General features: G+C 42.1%; 1 protein-coding gene across 3 annotated transcripts in view; it reads left to right on the forward strand.

Moving 5' to 3' along the window:
- Positions 1-1,129: 1,129 nt before the first annotated feature.
- Positions 1,130-18,285, forward strand: part of UBE4A (ubiquitination factor E4A) — a 35,711-nt gene continuing 18,555 nt past the window's right edge. For 2 of the 3 annotated variants that reach the window (XM_003992408.6, XM_019811362.3), the window contains exons 1-10: positions 1,130-1,285; positions 6,077-6,238; positions 10,651-10,824; positions 11,698-11,810; positions 13,329-13,481; positions 14,701-14,860; positions 15,092-15,294; positions 15,497-15,688; positions 16,828-17,161; positions 18,150-18,270. In XM_003992408.6, the coding sequence (XP_003992457.1) occupies positions 6,118-6,238; positions 10,651-10,824; positions 11,698-11,810; positions 13,329-13,481; positions 14,701-14,860; positions 15,092-15,294; positions 15,497-15,688; positions 16,828-17,161; positions 18,150-18,270 (1,571 nt within the window). In that variant the 5' untranslated portion in view covers positions 1,130-1,285; positions 6,077-6,117. Of the gene's footprint in view, positions 1,286-6,076; positions 6,239-8,904; positions 9,066-10,650; positions 10,825-11,697; positions 11,811-13,328; positions 13,482-14,700; positions 14,861-15,091; positions 15,295-15,496; positions 15,689-16,827; positions 17,162-18,149; positions 18,271-18,285 lie in introns of those variants that run through there. The other variant, XM_045038365.1, reaches the window with a different exon arrangement.

Below are 18,285 nucleotides of genomic sequence, written 5' to 3' on the forward strand. Positions count from 1 at the left end.
TTCAGACTTTTTAAGGCTGCATAACAGTCAATTGCAGGGATATACCACATTTTGTTTATTCATTCATTCGTCCCTGGACATTTTGGGTTGTTTCCACCTTTTGGCTAGTATGAATAATTTTGCTACGAACATTGGTGTACAAGTACTTGTTTGAGTCTCTGCCTTCAATTCTTTGAGGTTTATACCCAGCAGTGGAATTTATTGCATCATATGGTAATTCTATGTTTAACTATTTGAGGAACCACCAAAAATTTCCCCAAAGTGCTGCACTGTTTTACATTCCCATCAGCAATGCTCAAGGGTTGCTATTTCTTCTCAACAACAACACATATTTTCCTTTTTTTCTTTTTCTTTTTTTCCTTTTTTCTTTCTATTTATTTATTTATTTATTTATTTATTTATTTATTTATTTATTTATTTATTTTGGTAATAGGCTTCTTCCTAAAGAATGTGAGGTGTTATTTCATTGCAGTTTCAATTTGCATTTCCCGAATTAGCGACATTGAGCATCTTTTCGTGTGTTTATTGGCCATTTGTATATCCTCCTTGGAGAAATGTCCATTCAAGTCCATTGCCCATTTTTGAATCACATTGCGTGGAGTTTTTGTTGTTGAGTTGTGTAAGTTCTTTGTATATTTTGGATGTGAATCCTTTGTCGGATATATGATTTACAATACTGTGTTTCATTCTATGAACTGTCTTTTCACTTGCACTCTTGAAAAGTATGCTGCTTTCACAGCCTTTGTGTACCTCAAAGTAACCTTGTAGCATGCATATTGACACTTTACAGCAAGAAAAATAAAATCCAAAGCTACCGTATCTTAGCACACTGCCTGACACCTAATAAGAGCTCAAAATTTTATGTTATTATTATTGTTGTTATTGCTGTTGTTGCCTCATAGATAATAATAATCTATGAAGAGCAACAGAAGCCGCTTCAAAAAGGCACGACACTCGTATTTCACCAAGCTCCAGGCCGCCCCGCGGACACCCCACCTCCCCCAATGCTGTCTTTCTCAGCCCCTCCTCCAACCCGGCCCCGCCCCCCAGGAGCCCAGAGGCACTTCCGCCCCGCCCACCAGGCTGACGCATGCGCCGTCGAGGTATTTGCGCGCCAGTTCCCCGAGCTGGGCGGCACACCCTGTTTCCGGCGCCCGGATGAGATTCCGCAAGGCCTGGCGCCTGGTCGTGATGTAAGCTCCGGTTGTCGTGCTGAGTCGGAAGTGGGAACCCTTCGGCCGCTAAGACTTCTGTCGTGTCGTCGCTGCTGGCCTTTCAGGCTCTGGTAAGAGAGGAAATAGCTTCAGGGGAGGGGGTCGTTGAGTCTGCGATGGGATATTTTTCTCCTAGTTGAATGCCGCTCCGGGCCTCTGCACTTTTGCCTCCAAATTCCTTCTCCTGTGCTTTCCTGACCCTTGACCCTCTCCTTCATGAACTTCGACTCTGTCTGATTTGGGAACCCTTTACAGTGCCCCCAGCTTCTGGCATCTCTCCCCTTCTTTGCCATTCCCTTCCAGGAAAAGGCCAGAATACTGGCCATGCATTATCTTTGGCTTCCTTCCTCTGCTATGAGCGCCGAGTGGGTGGGTCTCCTTCCTTGCCGCGAATCCCTTATGGAACCTGGACGGATGACATGTAAAGCGTAGACAGCAAATAGCCAGATAGCAAAGAAGGTAATATTGAGCACGGGACGCAGCAATCAAGCCAGCTGAATACATATGGCAAGATGGTGACATTGCTTCAGCCACCTGATCAGTTCACTACTCAGAACTCTCCTGGCATTCTGCTTCGTTCTCCCTCAGTAAAAGGGTGTAGAAGACACTAATAAGATTGCGTAACCACAGCTCGGGAGCTTATATTTGATGGGTCTTCTCTTTGGGATCAGTTTTTCACTCCCAGAACAAGGATGTGTTTAGTCTCACTGTTTTGGTCTCACATGGGAGTCCTCCTGAGATAAAATGGGACCCAGGAAAGAATGCTGTCGGCTTTTAGATCCTTCTAACTTGCTGAAATGTTGTTAGGATCTCTTGCCACATTATCAGGACCTGAAAGGATTTGGGCGTGGAACATATAACAATGAAAACATTTTAATTCTTTTTTGGTTTAATGTATGTATGAGTCACCAGGACAGAGACCTTACTGAGTATGGTTTAGTAGAGCTTGATTTTGCCAATCCAGTTTTATGAAGTATTCTACATATTTCTGTTTAAAAGCATTACTGAGTCTGATGTGAAAACATTTGTGTGCTCACCTTTTTAAGAGCTGACATTGATCCTTAGGGATTAGCAGTACGGTTCATAAACAAAAGATTGAATGGAGGTGGGGATGAAAGGATTTTTGTAGGACTGGAAATAAGTAGCTATTATAGATGTAGACCCTTGCAGGGAGTATTACCCGAGTGAATTGTGTTTTTAAGTAGGAAATATTAAAAAGGAATCAAATCCGGGGCACCTGGGTGGCTCAGTCAGTTGAGCGTCCGACTGCTGCTCAGGTCATGATCTCAGTTCGTGGGTTCAAGCCCCACCTCGGGTTCTGTGCTGACAGCTCAGAGTCTGGAGCCTGCTTTGGATTCTGTGTCTTCCTCTCTGTCTGCCCCTGCCCTGCTTGTGTTCTCTCTGTGTCTCAAAAATAAATAAATAAACATTAAAAAAAAAAAAAAAAGGGAATCAAATCCAAAAGCTCTTAAGGGTTGGTGGTGCCACCACCAACTGGATGGTGCTGTATCTCTGTATGGCAGTTGAAAACAGAAGATTATAAATAACCCGTGCCATTGAATATTAAAACAAAATATGAGGGTTCCATTTTATCAGATCTTTTGGAGTGGGTGATATCTAGGTGCTCTTAACATTTGTGAGACCATTGATCATCTCCACAAAGACTCCCATCAAGTGATCATTCCTCCCTTTTCCTATGAAACTTTTCTGTAAGTGGTTACACAGTATTTGCCATTTGACTACGACAGTAGCTTGTGCACAGAGTTGAAGTTCATATGAAAAAGATGAACTTAGTGAGGACAGGCAAAAGCTTTTGTTCTTCAAAAAGACACATAGCGGAGATGACAAGAGATTTATTTCCGTCTGTACCCTACACATGCTGAGATACCAAAGAGCCACAAGTGTCTGGCCCAGAAGTTTGAGCTGCTACTGTGACCCAAGACACATAGCAAAGCCCTTGTAGGATCATGGGTGCTGCTATTGATTACAAGGTCAGGAGTAATTACATGTAAGGTTAAATCATTTAATAAATATGTATGTGGGATTTTGTGATGGTGATATATAATGCCAGACACGGAAGAAAAACTAATCAGACATGAAAATGTACTCAAATTGCTTCCTGTCTAGCAGGGTAGAAGATTTGCATTAGGAATACAGCATAGAAAGTTATAAATCCTATTAATGTAGATAAAATGTAATGGGCAGCTAGCTTCTTTTTATAATATGACAGTATAGTATTGAGAAAGGAGGAAATAATGCCATTTATTATCATAAACCCTGTTCATTTGTCTTGATAGTCTTCGGATCCTATCTTTTCATACGTTCTGTATTCCTAGCTTTCAACTTCCTTTCTACAAACATGGTGCAGATGATGCATCATCTCCTTTGTATTAAACTAAACTCTTCTCAATTGTGGGGGTTTTCTTTAATAAGATCCTATTTTTAAGTAATCTCTATACCCAATGTGGGGCTCAAACTTAGAACCCTGAGATCAGGAGTTGCATTCTCTACTGACGGAGCCAGCCTGGCGCTCCTCAGTTGTGTGTTTAAAAACCCCTTGGAGGGGCGCCTGGGTGGTTCAGTCGGTTCAGCGTCCAACTTCGGCTCAGGTCATGATCTCACAGCTCGTGAGTTCAAGCCCACTTCGGGCTCTGTGCTGACAGCTCAGAGCCTGGAGCCTGCTTTGGATTCTGTGCCTCCCTCTCCCTCTCTCTCTCTCTCTCTCTCTCTCTCAAAAATAAACAGTAAAAAAAATTTTTTTAAACCCCTTTGAATTGGCTTTTATATATATTTGTATATATATGTGTATATATATTATATATTATGTATTATATATTATACATTATATATTATATATTTACACACACACACACACACACACACTGAAAGACTTTCCATCTCTCAACTCTTTTCCTATAGGTTACTTAGTTTTGGGCTAAGGCTTTTCTAGATGATGGAAAGATCACAATTCCAGGATTATATCATACCCCCTAACAATCCAAGCAGGAAAAAAGAGTTCCTTTTTCTGTACATTTCAGCTAAAGGCCTAAAGCTGGATGTTCATTGATTCTGATAGGCCTTGTTAGGGTCTTGTGCCCACCCCTCAGTCACTTTGGCCAGAATACGCTGTACTCTTTTTGGCCAGGCCAGATTCATATGCCCATTCCTAAAGCTAATGTGTGAGACCATCTTCTGAACACATGGGCTGGGAATGGGATGGATCCCCAAAGGAAGAATGTGGGGTATCACGTTGAAAAAAGAGGATGATGTTTTGAAGACAGAAAATAACAAGAGGTCATTACACTTTTTGCATTCCTCTGGACTTTAGGGTACCTTAGGATAGAGGCAGAGTGGCGGTCAGCTAACAATAGACAATCAATGTCTTAACTTGAATTAGGGGTAACAGTTAAGCCTATGCAGTGGTTAAATGAGGGGAAAGTCCTCTCAAGGATCGTTGTGAATTCTAGCACTAAATGTGCTATCTTTATTTTTGATTGTTAAGCTTAACTAAACTATACATAACAAAAAATAAAATACATAGAGCAACATCTAACAGTTCAGCTCCTGGAGCATTAAAGCCCAGAACCATGCTGAGAGGAGTCTAGACTGCATGCCTAAGTCATTACAGATAATTAGCCATTAGCTCTTAGGTAGAAAACGGGACAGAGGAGCGTGAAGCAGCTGGCGGAGATGGCGCAGGATTGTCAAGTGTTAAAATCTCTCTTCCACCCAATAATAAGGGTAACTTTTCCAACTCACATTGGCTTTTGTTAATATGATTCCATAAGGAGTCTTACGTCAGTAGATTAAAGATAGGCCAGGTTTTTTTTTCTCCTTCTTTCATACCCCATCCCCACTCCTTTTGAGGCCTCTGTCCTCTTAGCAGTCAACATCCTTGTGGGCAGAATAGTCCTACCCTTTGTCTCTTCCCACCCTTTTCAGGGTTGTGTTTCTATGCCGTGGCCTTAAAATTTCAGAAAGGGGAGAAAGCCTTTCAGGGTGCTCTGCTCCTCCCACTGTGCCACTGAGTCCCCTTGGCGCTTGAATGAGGACCTGTAGTCAGAAGGGTGCAAATGCAGGCTCAGTCAGCTCCACTAAATACCTTCCAGGTATATATCTATTTCCTGTTACACATTAGGGACATGTGTGTGTCTGCGGGCGTATGAAAAAATCAGATCGTGAAAGTTAAATATAGAAATAAGCAAAGACCATTTCGTTTTTAGCGGAAGAAATATCAATTGTTGTAAGCCTAGGAGTAGAGATAAATTGCCTAATGCATACTGAAAACCCACAGCACGCTACTGATCAGGTTCCTGTCCTGGTTTGCCCTTCCATCTCCAGTGAAGGCTTGCTGTTTGTTTATTGGTAGCTGAGGAATTCCCGCTTCCAGCTCTAAGTCCTAGAAGCCTGAGCGAGCGCCATCTTACGTTCATGGTGAATGGGAGCTCATTGGCTGGCCTAGAGATTTATGGGAAATGTGTAGCTCTTGTCATATTATTTTTCACTCATTGCCGCGTCACAATGAGTAGATGGGTTCCCCCGTTGACTTTAGTAATTCTTTCTACTTAACCTATTCTTTAAAGGCAAATAGAAATATGTCAACAGGTAAATGTATTCCAGCTGAACATTTTTATTTTTAAAGCTTTCTGGTTTTAGCTGCCCCCAAATCAGGCCAACTTGTCCAGGCGGTGGCTTTGTAACCATTTTGCTAAAAACACCTTGCACCTTAGAACAGGAATGGAAAAGCGTCACCCAGAGCCTTTTAAACGTATTGTATTTGAGACGCGGGGAGAGACCTGACTGTGGCTATGTTACAGCTGTCCTGCCTGCCCCTCTGTGTCTGATACCTGTCCTCTCTGCAGCCCCTCCCCCTAGGTCTGGATGGAGGATACTTTAAAGTGAAATGACAGACCAGGAGAATAACAACAACATCTCAAGTAACCCCTTTGCTGCTCTTTTTGGCTCCCTGGCTGATGCCAAGCAGTTTGCAGCAATCCAAAAAGAGCAGCTGAAGCAGCAATCTGGTAAGTAGAGGGGCCAATAGCAGTAGATGAGATGACCTAGAATGGGGTCTTCCCGGATGAAGTCTTCTTTGGGTCCGTAATTGCAATTGGAATGGAGGTTTGGGGCAGAAGTCATTTTTTGTTTGTTTAGGGCATAAATTGGGGGTGGGGGTGTTCATTTTTGTTATCTGTTTTGTTTTCGGGTCCTATCCTCCCCCTGCATGAAAAGAGACCAGTTAACAGGTGGTTCCGTAGTAACAGACGCCAGTCGTGATTCCAAAGCTGTCAAGTGGTTTCTTTTGAAAATCACCTAGTAAAAGATATTTAAAGAAATCTTTTTAACATAGGAAGCTGAGGTTGTAGGCATAGGTGTGGAAAGCACACTATATGCAGCTATAGAAAGCAGATGTGTAAAAGGAAGAATATTCTAAAAGCTTTTTGGCTTTTTGGTAGACAAATAAATGAAAGTTGTTCTTAAGCTCAATGCTTCAGAGTCCATCCCAAACAAAATACCTCTCCCATTTTGTAGAATGGCCACTTTCATAGCGTACTGTTATTAGAACAGATTTCTAAGAAAACCTGCATGTGAAAATAATAATAATATAATAATAATAATAATAACAATAATATCTCACTAATCAGAAAAATGGTGTTCCTCATCTCGGACCAAAATTAAGGTCAAGGCTACCTTCCTCCTATGAGAAGACATATAGCCAAGAAGAATTGGGATGATATTTCTCAAAATTAGTCTTCTGAGGATATTCAGTCTTTCAAGCCAGAAGTTGCTGTCCTTCTCTCTCCAAAAAGAATAATAGTTTTGTTTGGAAAGGAGAAATGTTTGTCTTTTCCCTTTATTTTATTTCAAAAGTGTTCATATGCATAGCTGACTTGTGGCCTTGCACTCCGATCAGGACTGAATTAAAGGGAGGTAAGGGCAAGACGGATGAGTAGTAGACAGGGTGATGGATGAAGCTAGGGAGAAATCCATGTAACGCTGACTTTCTAACATGATAGAAGGAGGCAGCTCTGGGTCTCAGTCTCTGAAATCTCTTCCTGATGCCAGGATATAGGAGGAGAAAGCTTGAATTAGGAGACTGCAGGAGACAAAGGGGGGGTGAGGAATAGGAAAAATAAGGAAATGGGAAAATATGATTTATGAGTGTGTGGTTGAGGGGAATTCTGCTACATAGGTTCTTAGCTCCTGTCGCACTCGGGGTTCAGAGGAGAACTTAGCCATATAGGAGAGCAACAGAATGTTTGTCCTTCTGGCTGGCGGCAGACATCCCAACTGGCTGGAATTGGGAGGGTTGCAGGCACCAGCAGTGGGGACAGATCAGGCACATGCCCTTCTGTTACTCTTTTGGCTCCTCCTCATCTTCGTTTGTTTACACTGAGTTTGCCACCAGATCTAACCTGTTTTCCGCCACCACCTAGTGCTGTGCCAGAACCTTTGACCTCCTACGTTGAGCCTCACGTTGGCGAAACTCACCACCCGAAGCAACTCTTACATTCTGAGAATTTTGCCTGGACTTTCAGAATAATCGCTGCGTCGGCAGAGAAAAACAGATGCGGGCTCGTGTGGCTTTTACTTATTTTTTTTTTTTCGCGTGGCTTTCAGCGAGCAGCACCACACTGCTTCTCCTTCGGCAGGAGTTCCTTTCTGAGGGCACTCATTCAGGCTGCTTTAGAAAAATGTAAAGAGATCCAGTCAATAAGAAAATAGTAACAAATCAGAGGGGGAAGAAAAGATTTGAACAAGCAATTTATATACAATAATCAAATGATTTAAAGAATCCAGTCTAGGGCGCCAAGGTGGCTCAGTCGGTTAAGCATCCAACTCCTGGTTTCAGCTCAGGTCATGATCTCACAGTTTGTGAGTTCAGGCCTTAAGCTGGGCTCCAAGCTGAGAGCACAGAGCCTGCTTGGGATTCTTTCTGTCCCTCCCCTGCTTGCGCTTTCTCTCTCTCTCTCTCTCTCTCTCTCTCTCTCTCTCTCTCTTTCTCTTTCTCTTTCTCTCTCTTTCTCTCCCTCTGTCAAAATAAGTAAGTAAACTTAAAAAAAAAATCCAGTCTCACTAATAATTAGAATACTACCCATTAAAAAAACAATTAGGTTAGGGGCACCCGAGTGGCTCAGTCGGTTGAGTGTCCAACCTTTGATTTCAGCTCGGGTCATGATCTTAATGGTTCGTGAGTTCGAGCCCCATGTCGGGCTCTGCACTGACAGCACAGAGCCTCCTTGAGATTCTCTGTCTTCCTCTCTCTCTGCCCTTCTGCTTGCTCTCTCTCTCACTCTCTCTCTCTCTCTTCAAAATGAGTAAGCTTAAAAAAAATAATATTTAGGTTTTTACCTATGAAATTTGTGAAGTTTTTTGTTTTTTTTTTTTTAATGTTTATTTTTCAGAGAAAGCAGTGGAGGGGCGAAGGGTGGGGAGACAGAGGATCTGAGGCAGGCTGTTTGCTGACAGCAGTGAGCCCAATGCAGGGCTTAAACTCACGAACCATGAGATCATGACCTGAGCCAAAGTCGGACCCTCAGCTGACTGAGCCACCCAGGCGCCCCTGAAATTTGTGATGGGCTTGTAAATGAGAGCAACCTTTCTGAGAATAATTTGGTAGTATATGTTAACTTTTAAATGTGCAAGCTCTTTAACTCAGCAATTCTGCTTCTACAAATTTACCTTACAGAGATACTCAGACAGGTGTACCAAAAGAGTACTATTCGGTGCAGTAGTGTTTGAAATCATGAAAAGTTGGAAACAGCCCAAATGTTCATCACTTGAGAAGTAGCTACACAAATCAGAGTGTGTGCATACAATGCAATGCAGTGAGCTATTGCAAAGAATGAGGTAGGCCTATAAATGACCTAACAGAGAAAGGTGTTGGTGCTGATTAAGTTTAAAAAGCAAGCTGAAAAGCAGTGTATATAGTATGATACCCCTTCCTCTTTTGTAACTGAAAATCCTAGCGATAAACATTAGCATCTCAGAATAGAAAAAAATATCTGGAATGCTTTGCTATTAATAGATTATTAAAACGTATGTGTTCTCTTAAAATCAGGAAAAAGCGTGTCTTTGAAATAATTAAAGGCATGTTGATCTATTAGGTAAATCTTCGTTCACTAGGATTCTGTAGGGAACATAGTTGCCATTTTTCCTAATAGGGAGTGCAATCAATTAATGAATAGAAAGACTAAAACTTTTGATGTGTAAAATGTGGTAGGATTTCAGCCAGGGATTTCAGAATCCTATACTTAAGACGTTGCCTGATGCAGCTCAGTAGCTAAAAACACACAAATAATCCAATTAAAAAATGGGCAGAAGGTCTGTACAGACATTTTCCCAAGGAAGACATACAGATGACCAACAAGTACATGAAAAGGTGCTCAGCATTACTCATCGTCCAAGAAACGCAAATCAAAACCACAGGGAGGTATCACCTCACACCTGTTAGAATGGCTGTAATCAAAAAACAAAAAATAACAAGTTGGTGAGGATGTGGAGGAAAGGGAACCCTTGTGCGCTGTCGGTGGGAATGTAAATTGGTGCAGCCACTATGGAAAAACAGTATAGAGGTTCCTCAAAAAATTAAAAATAGAACTACCATATGATCCAGCAACTCCGCTTCTGGAGATTTCTCCAAAGGAAATGAAAACACTAACTTAAAAAGATACATGCACCCCCATGTTCATTGCAGCATTGCTTACAGTGGCCAAGACATGGAAATATCCTGTGTCCATTGATGAATGTGTGGATAAAGAAGATATGATACACACACACACACACACACACACACACACACACACACGGTTGTTGCCACTTGCAACAACATGGACAAACCTTGAGGGCATTGTGTGAAGTGAAATAAGTCAGACGGTAAAAGACAAATACAAACAAACAGATGTTCTCAGTTATATGTGAAATCTAAAAAAAGGAGAGAAAGCTCTCAGATAAACAGATTGGTGGTTGCCCAGGGTGGGTACGGGGGATCAAAAGGTACAAACATCAGTTAGAAATAAATAAGTCCTGGGGATGTAATGAACAGCATGGTGACTGTGGCTCCTAATACTGTATTGCATATTTGCAAGTTACTAAGAGAGTACATCTTAAAGGTTCTTGACACAAGAGAAAATAGTTTTTTTAATTATATGGTGACAGATGTTAACTAGACTTACTGTGGTGATCATTTAGCGATATATACATACATCAAATCATTACGTTGTGTGCCTGAAACTAATATAATGTTGCATGTCATTTCTATCTCAAGTTTTTAAAATAGATGGTGCCTGACTTGAGATGTTTACTAATTAGATGATTAACTTGTTTCACATCCGAAATTGTCTTCCTCTTGGTTACTTTTATCATTTTTGATAGTATACTTGGTTCCCTCCTACGGAGAGGAGTTTAACTGTTAATGGCTTACATTTTCTGGCAGATGAACTCCCAGCTACCCCAGATGACTCGGATAATAGTGTGTCAGAAAGCCTGGATGAATTTGATTACTCTGTGGCTGAGATTAGCCGCTCATTCCGTTCACAGCAGGAAATATGTGAGCAACTCAACATCAATCACATGATCCAAAGGATCTTCCTCATTACTCTGGACAACAGTGAGTTACAGGGGCACCTGGGTGGCTCAGTTGGTTAAATGTCCAACTCTTGATTTCAGCTCACGTCACGATCTCCTGGCTGTGAGCTGGAGACCCCTGTCGCGCCCCCCACCCCACCCCATGCCCCCCCCCACACATACACACACACACACACACACACACACACACACACACACACGCTGGGCACGGAGCCTGCTTAAGATTCTCTCTCCCTCTCCCTCTGCCCCTCCCCCATGCACACATGCTCTCTCAAAAGACAAACAAACAAACAGTGGATTACAGACTTGCAGCCAGTTTTCATAACTCTGCCCTTCCTGCTTGGGCTGGCAACTTGCTCTTAGAAATCTGTTGTATCTGGTGTTTAAACAAATCCGCTATACTCCCTGGAACACAAGATTGATATTTCAGTGAAGCTTCTGAGGTGACCTAAAAATAGTATTTAGACACAGGTGCAGCTTTCATTATCCTTTTGGTACTGACTGGGCCATGTAGCTTCTTGTCTTCACTACCTTGAAAGGGAAGTGGGAATGGCAGCCAAACCCTTTTTCTTTTCCGAGGCGACCTAAACATTTAGATGGAAACCTCAAGAGGTGTCGGTGTTTTCCTTCTGTGTCCTCTCTGTAGTTAAACCCCAAGATTGGTGCCAGTGTCTAGGATGTATTCTTTAAATGTCATGATGTTAGGTTTATAACCGAGCCCATGCTTTTGGACTCCTTAAAAAGATTTAAATCTTTAGCTACTATTTTGTGTGTCAAGATTATTCTGATATTACCGGAGCTCTACTTGGAGTTGAAAAGAAATGCTGTCAAAATCAGCTGTCCGTATAAGACAGAAGCGTTATCCTTAACCTACCAGATTAAAACCATTTCCCAGGTGACCCAAGCTTGAAAAGTGGGAATGGCATCCCCAGCCGTTGTGTGTATTTGGAAGAAATGGCGGTAGACCTGGAAGATCAAGACTGGCTTGATATGAACAATGTTGAGCAGGTACCATTCTTACGTTTTTTTCTTATGCCTTCAGCAAAAATTGGCCACTTTTCTGCAACCATGACTTTGCTTAGCTCCATCTCTTAACGTTGTTTGTGGTGTGCCTCTTTTGGAATCTTCTCATTTACCAGGGCCACATATCCAGATATACCCTTTCTTTAAGGCCCAGTTAAAATGCCATCTTATTTATGAAGCCTTGCCAAGTAGGAGTTGTTATTCTCTCCTCTGAATTCCTGGAGTAATCTATCTATGCCTCTCTGATGGGAATTGTCACCTTCTGTCACATGTAGTGGCTTTTTTATGTACCTGTCTTATCTCCCCTATCAGATCTTTAACTTCTCGAGGGCAGGGCCCATGCCTTTCTTCTTCATATCGTTTGCAAAATCAAACAGTGTGTTTTGCCTTATAAGTGCCTAGCGAACATTAAAGGAATAAGAGTTTGGTAGGGAAGACACTCCACAACTTGTAGTTTAACTTTCTGTGTTTCAATTATCTTTATGTAAGTCTGAATGAGGCCAGCAATCACACAGAGAAGCAGATTTCGTATATAAGTTGAATCGCTAATTCTCCACACCATTCGACAAATCTGTTTCCGTGCTTACTCTGTGCCAGGCTTATACTAGACAGACACTTGAACTCTGTTTAGGATAACTGTACGGTTGCTCCTTGAACAACATGGGAGTTAGGGGCAGTTGAAAATTTGCATGTAACTCATGACTCCAAAAACTTAACTAGTAGCCTACTGTTGACCAGAAGCCTCACCGATAACAAAGTCAGCTAGGGAAAAGAAAATATTACAAAGAAAATCATAAGCAAGAGAAAAAAATACATTTACGATAGCATTCTGTATTTATCAAAAAAAATCCACGTCAAACCCATATTGTTCAAAGATCAATGGCATAGAGGTGCTAGGTGGCTCAGTCGGTTGAGCATCTGACTTCAGCTCAGGTCACAATCTCACGGTTGGTGGGATCGAGCCCCGTGTTAGGCTCTGCGCTGACAGCTCAGAGCCTGGAGCCTGCTTCAGATTCTGTGTCTCCCTCTATCTCGCCCCTCCCCCACTCACACTCTGTCTCCGTCTCTTAAAAATAAAAAAAAAATTTTTTTTTTAAAACAAAGATCAATATTAAGCGTCTGACTTCAGCCAGGTCACGATCTCGCGGTCCGTGAGTTCAAGCCCCGCGTCAGGCTCTGGGCTGATGGCTCAGAGCCTGGAGCCTGTTTCTGATTCTGTGTCTCCCTCTCTCTCTGCCCCTCCCCCGTTCATGCTCTGTCTCTCTCTGTCCCAAAAATAAATAAACGTTGAAAAAAAAAATTTTTAAACAAAAATCAATAGCATATACAGTTATATTTACATATATAATACTTTCTAAAGTAGTAAGTGGGGTCCTTTATTCCCCCTTCACTCTACATCCTGTGATTCTCACAATAACCTGTGTCCAGATTACCTTTTCATATTGGTGTTTTAAGATGAATTCTGCAGTTGCTTAGTGTTTTGTTTATATGTTTTTCTTAAAGGCTGTCTTCGCTCGCTTATTACTTCAGGATCCAGGCAACCACTTGATTAACATGACTTCTTCTACAACATTGAATCTCTCTGCTGATCGAGATGCAGGGGAGAGGCACATTTTTTGTTACCTTTATTCCTGCTTCCAAAGAGCTAAGGAAGAGGTAAAGGAATACTCGCTATTGAGAACTGTGTGGTCATCTTGGGTTTGACTTCAATATGTAAGCCAGAGAGTTGGATCACTGGCTTTTTATGTCAGTTTATATACATCATATTGTATCTGGAACTAGGTATTACAGGCACTATTTGGTGTCTAAAACTTTAGTCTCTCCTTTCTGTGGCTTGGGGTCTACTCCTTTCCCTAATTAACCAGTATCCCCTGTTCTCTTTACAAACCTCTTAAAAAATCATACTGTTGGGAGCACCTGGGTGGTTCAGTTGGTTAAGTGTCTGACTTCAGTTCAGGTCATGATCTCACAGTCCGTGAGGTCATCCCCCATGTTGGGCTCTGTGCTGACAGCTGAGAGCCTGGACCCTGCTTCAGATTCTTGTGTCTCCCTCTCTCTCTCTCTCTCTCTCTCTCCCCCCACCCCTGCCCCTTCCCCACTCGTACTCTCTCTCTCAAAAATAAAACATTAAAAAAAATCACATCCTTGAAGCACATAGGTGGCTCATTCAGTTGAATGACTGACTCTTGATTTCAGCTCAGGTCATGATCTCACAGTCGTGGGATCAAGCCTCACATTGGGCTCTGTACTGGGTGTGGATCCTGCTTGGGATTCTCTCTCTCCATCTCCCTCTGCCCCTACCCCACTCGTGCTTTCTCTCTGTCTCTCTCAAAATAAATAAATAAACCTAAAATTTTAAAAAAGCATGCCTTTAGGGGCACCTGGGTGGCTCAGTCAGTTAAGCGTCCGACTTCAGCTTAGGTCATGATCTCACGGTCCGTGGGTTCAAGCCCCACGTCGGGCTCTGTGCTGACAGCTCAGAGCCTGGATCTTGCTTTGGATTCTGTGTCTCCCTCTCTGCCCTTCCTCACCCATGCTCTGTCTGCGTCTCTCAAGAATGAATAAACGTTTAAAAAATTCAAAAAAAAAAAGCATACCTTTAGAAAAGGTCTGAGGGAAAATAAAAGGTCTAATAAATTCATTTCCACCAAGGTATAAATAATAGAGTAGTCTAAGCTTGGTCACTTCTAGGATTAGAATCCTAGCAGGTAGGTGATTCCTTAAACCAAAGGATGAACTCTCCTGAATTTTCAAGCATCCACGGGACAGCAGTATTGTTTGGGAATACATTGTCTTTTTCATTCTATTTGTTGTGTCCTCCTTTGTTCAGGTTATAGAGCTAGACTCTCCCCTCTCTTCTTCATTCTATTTCCAGATTACCAAAGTTCCAGAGAACCTGCTCCCCTTTGCAGTACAGTGCAGGAACCTCACTGTGTCCAATACCCGAACAGTTCTCCTCACCCCAGAGATCTATGTTGACCAAAACATCCATGAGCAACTGGTAGATTTGATGTTGGAAGCCATCCAAGGAGCCCGTGAGTACATAAGCAAGATTTGTGCATTTCTGCATTCTGACTTCACAATTTAAAATTCCTTTAATTGCTTTAGAAAGCCTCAGAGCCACTACGGTGCCAGAAGAGAGCTCATAACTTGACCTTTGGGGTTCAATACCAGTGGAATTATCAGAAGTATGAGAAAAGTAGAGATCCGTTGTGTAAAAGCATATAAAAATTGCTGTGCACTTCTTCTCTCATTTGTCATGTTAGATTTTGAAGATGTAACTGAGTTTCTGGAAGAGGTCATTGAAGCCTTGATATTGGATGAGGAAGTTCGAACATTTCCAGAAGTCATGATTCCAGTGTTTGATATTTTATTGAGCCGAATAAAAGACCTAGAACTCTGTCAGATCCTGTTTTATGCATATCTGGATATTCTTCTCTATTTCACTAGGCAGAAAGATATGGCAAAGGTAAGTCTGAAAAGTGGTATGTATTCATTTGAGCTGGACGTTTACTACTTTATGCATCCCTATCGTGAGGGCATTCAAATATTCCCTATCAAATAAAAGAAAGATACACTGGCCGTTGTATAGACTTAACTCTTTGAGACCCTCTCATCTCACCACCTTTATCTCCTCATGCAAATGAATAAGGACTTGTTTTCTTTTATAGGTTTTTGTAGAATACATTCAGCCCAAGGACCCTAGCAACGGGCAGATGTACCAGAAGACCTTGCTGGGAGTAATCCTCAATGTCTCCTGCTTACTAAAGACTCCGGGTGTAGTAGAAAATCATGGCTACTTCCTGAATCCATCTCGTTCCAGTCCCCAGGAGATCAAAGTGCAAGAGGCCAACATCCATCAGGTGGAACTGTTTACCACTGTATCCCAGTGCCCTGATCTTAGATTAAGTCGAGTTTCCTCGGGAAGCAGATGCAGATAAGGCTGCTTGAGCCTCTTTGGGAAAGCAGATTGATCTGCTTGGCTTTCTACTGTAATCATGTAAAGAAATTATCCTCTTTTTAGCATGGGTGAAGGAAGAGGAGAAACCTGTGTGCGGTTTAAGAGTAAGCTGCTGCTCTTCTGTGGCACAGCCACTTCCTCTCATTGTTGCCTTCATTGTTGTCACTAAGCTCTTTTTTTTATTTTATTTACTTTTGAGAGAGACAGAGAGACAGAGACAGAGCATGGGTGGAGGGAAGGGCAGAGAGGGAGATACAGAATCCAAAGCAGGCTCCAGGCTCCAAGCTGTCAACACAGAGCCTGATGCAGGGCTCAGACCCACAGACCGTGAGATCATGACCTGAGCCGAAGTCGGATGTTTAACCGACTGAGCCACCCAGGTGCCCCACCACTAAGCTATTTCTTCCAACCTTAGCTCCTAAAATCTTGGGCTGAACTCCAGCTTATAAACCATTTTTTTTCCCTTTCTTTCCTTCCACATGGCTTCTTAGTGTAATTTGTAGTAGAAGTCTGGCCAACATGAGGCAGTAAATGGTTGAGTCAGGGGTGGTTTAAATCCCCCATCATCTCACTCTAAGGCAGGGATTGACAAATTACTGCAGTGGCCAGATCCGACCTGCTACCTGTTTTAGTAAATAGTTATATTGAACATCGCTATGCCCATTCATAAATGTATTTGTGGCTTGATTTCATGCCACAGTGGTAGGGTCCAATAGTTGCCACACCCACCACATAGCTTGCAAAGCCAAAAATATTTATCACCTGGCCCTTTGCAGACAAAGTTTACTGACCCCTACTCTAAAGCTACATGAATGCGATGTGCGGTTTGGCAGCTCCTCAGGGAATCTGTCATAAGTGCCCGCAATTTTTTTTTTTTTTTTTTTTTTTTAATCAGAACTAGGGCATAAAGCACAGGGAGAGTGAGGGAAAAGATTAGGATTAGGTTATTTTTGGAAATTGCCAGGGGCTAAGGTTTGGGAGTAACAAATATGAGGATTGTGAAAGTGGAATGTTCTGTGGTTGTGTTTTCTGGTTAAACAGTTCATGGCTCAGTTCCATGAAAAGATCTACCAGATGCTGAAGAACTTACTCCAGCTCTCTCCAGAAACCAAACACTGTATCTTGTCCTGGCTTGGAAACTGTTTGCATGCAAATGCAGGCCGCACCAAGATTTGGGCCAATCAGATGCCAGAAATCTTCTTCCAAATGTACGCCTCGGATGCCTTCTTTCTGAATCTGGGTGCTGCTCTCCTGAAGCTGTGCCAGCCATTTTGCAAACCCAGATCCTCTCGGCTCCTCACCTTTAATCCCACCTACTGTGCCCTGAAGGAGTTGAATGATGAAGAACGAAAAATTAAAAATGTACACATGAGAGGTAGGGGAGCACTGGGCTTTTCAAGACAGTGTGTGTGTGTGTGTGTGTGTGTGTGTGTGTGTGTGTAACATCTAAGGCATTCACTTTTATCCTTTTTCACAAAGGTGCTTCTTTCTCAAGGTGAGGCAGAAAGAAGAGCTGGTATAACTAAGATGTTTAAAAAAACTGGTAGCTTTTAGATGTTGTGCCTTAGTGAGACCCTTCTGAATTTAGCAGCCTTGGGTATTGATTGATTCATTCTTTCTAAAAATAAATAAAGTACAATCCCTGTTTTGTGTTTTAACCCAAGTCTCCAGAAGAAGGCAGATAATATTAACAGATAATCATAATATGGCATAGGGCTTAACTATAGGAGCACAGAGGAAGGACTGAGTAGTAAATTCTACAGAAGGTGGAAGTCTTCGTGGCCGAGTCTGGAAAGATGAGTTGGCTTTAAAGTATGAAGGTACAAAGCTATGAAAGGCCTGGCTGGGGAATAGTGGGAAGCTCAGTGGGTCTAGAACAGGGGGGAAAGGCATTTGGGGCAGGGATATGGGAATTGGCAGGAAATGAGACGAGGGCGGGAGAATATTGGGGCCGGTTTGGAGAAAACAATGCAGAGAAATCAAAATATAAGTCATTCAAAATGAATCACTCTTTAAAAAAAAAAAAGAAAAAACGAATCACTCCTAATTTTGGTGTATTTTCTCTCAGTTTTGTGACTCTTCTAATCATAAAAGCGATACCTGCTCAAAAGCAAATAATCTTAAATACAGAAAAGCACAAATACATACAGATGATCCACTATCACTGGGAAAAACTCCAGTGTTTTCTATGTTTGTTTTTTAAAAGAAATTATTAACAAAAACAACAAAAAAAAAAAAATTTTTTTTTTTTTTTAAATCCTCACTGATAGCGGTATGGAAGTTGAGCTAGAGGAAGGGGACACTGGAGACCCCAGACAGAAGTCCGTGCCGAGTCATTTACTGTTCCTTTTACCCTCTTTGAGGTTTGGACAAAGAAACTTGTTTGATCCCAGCTGTGCAGGAGCCAAAATTTCCCCAGAACTACAACCTTGTGACGGAGAACCTTGTCCTGACAGAGTACACCTTGTACTTGGGATTTCACAGGTAACTGTTCTGATA

The sequence above is a fragment of the Felis catus genome, chromosome D1, assembly GCF_018350175.1.
Source record: "Felis catus isolate Fca126 chromosome D1, F.catus_Fca126_mat1.0, whole genome shotgun sequence".
Taxonomy (NCBI): Eukaryota; Metazoa; Chordata; class Mammalia; order Carnivora; family Felidae; genus Felis; species Felis catus.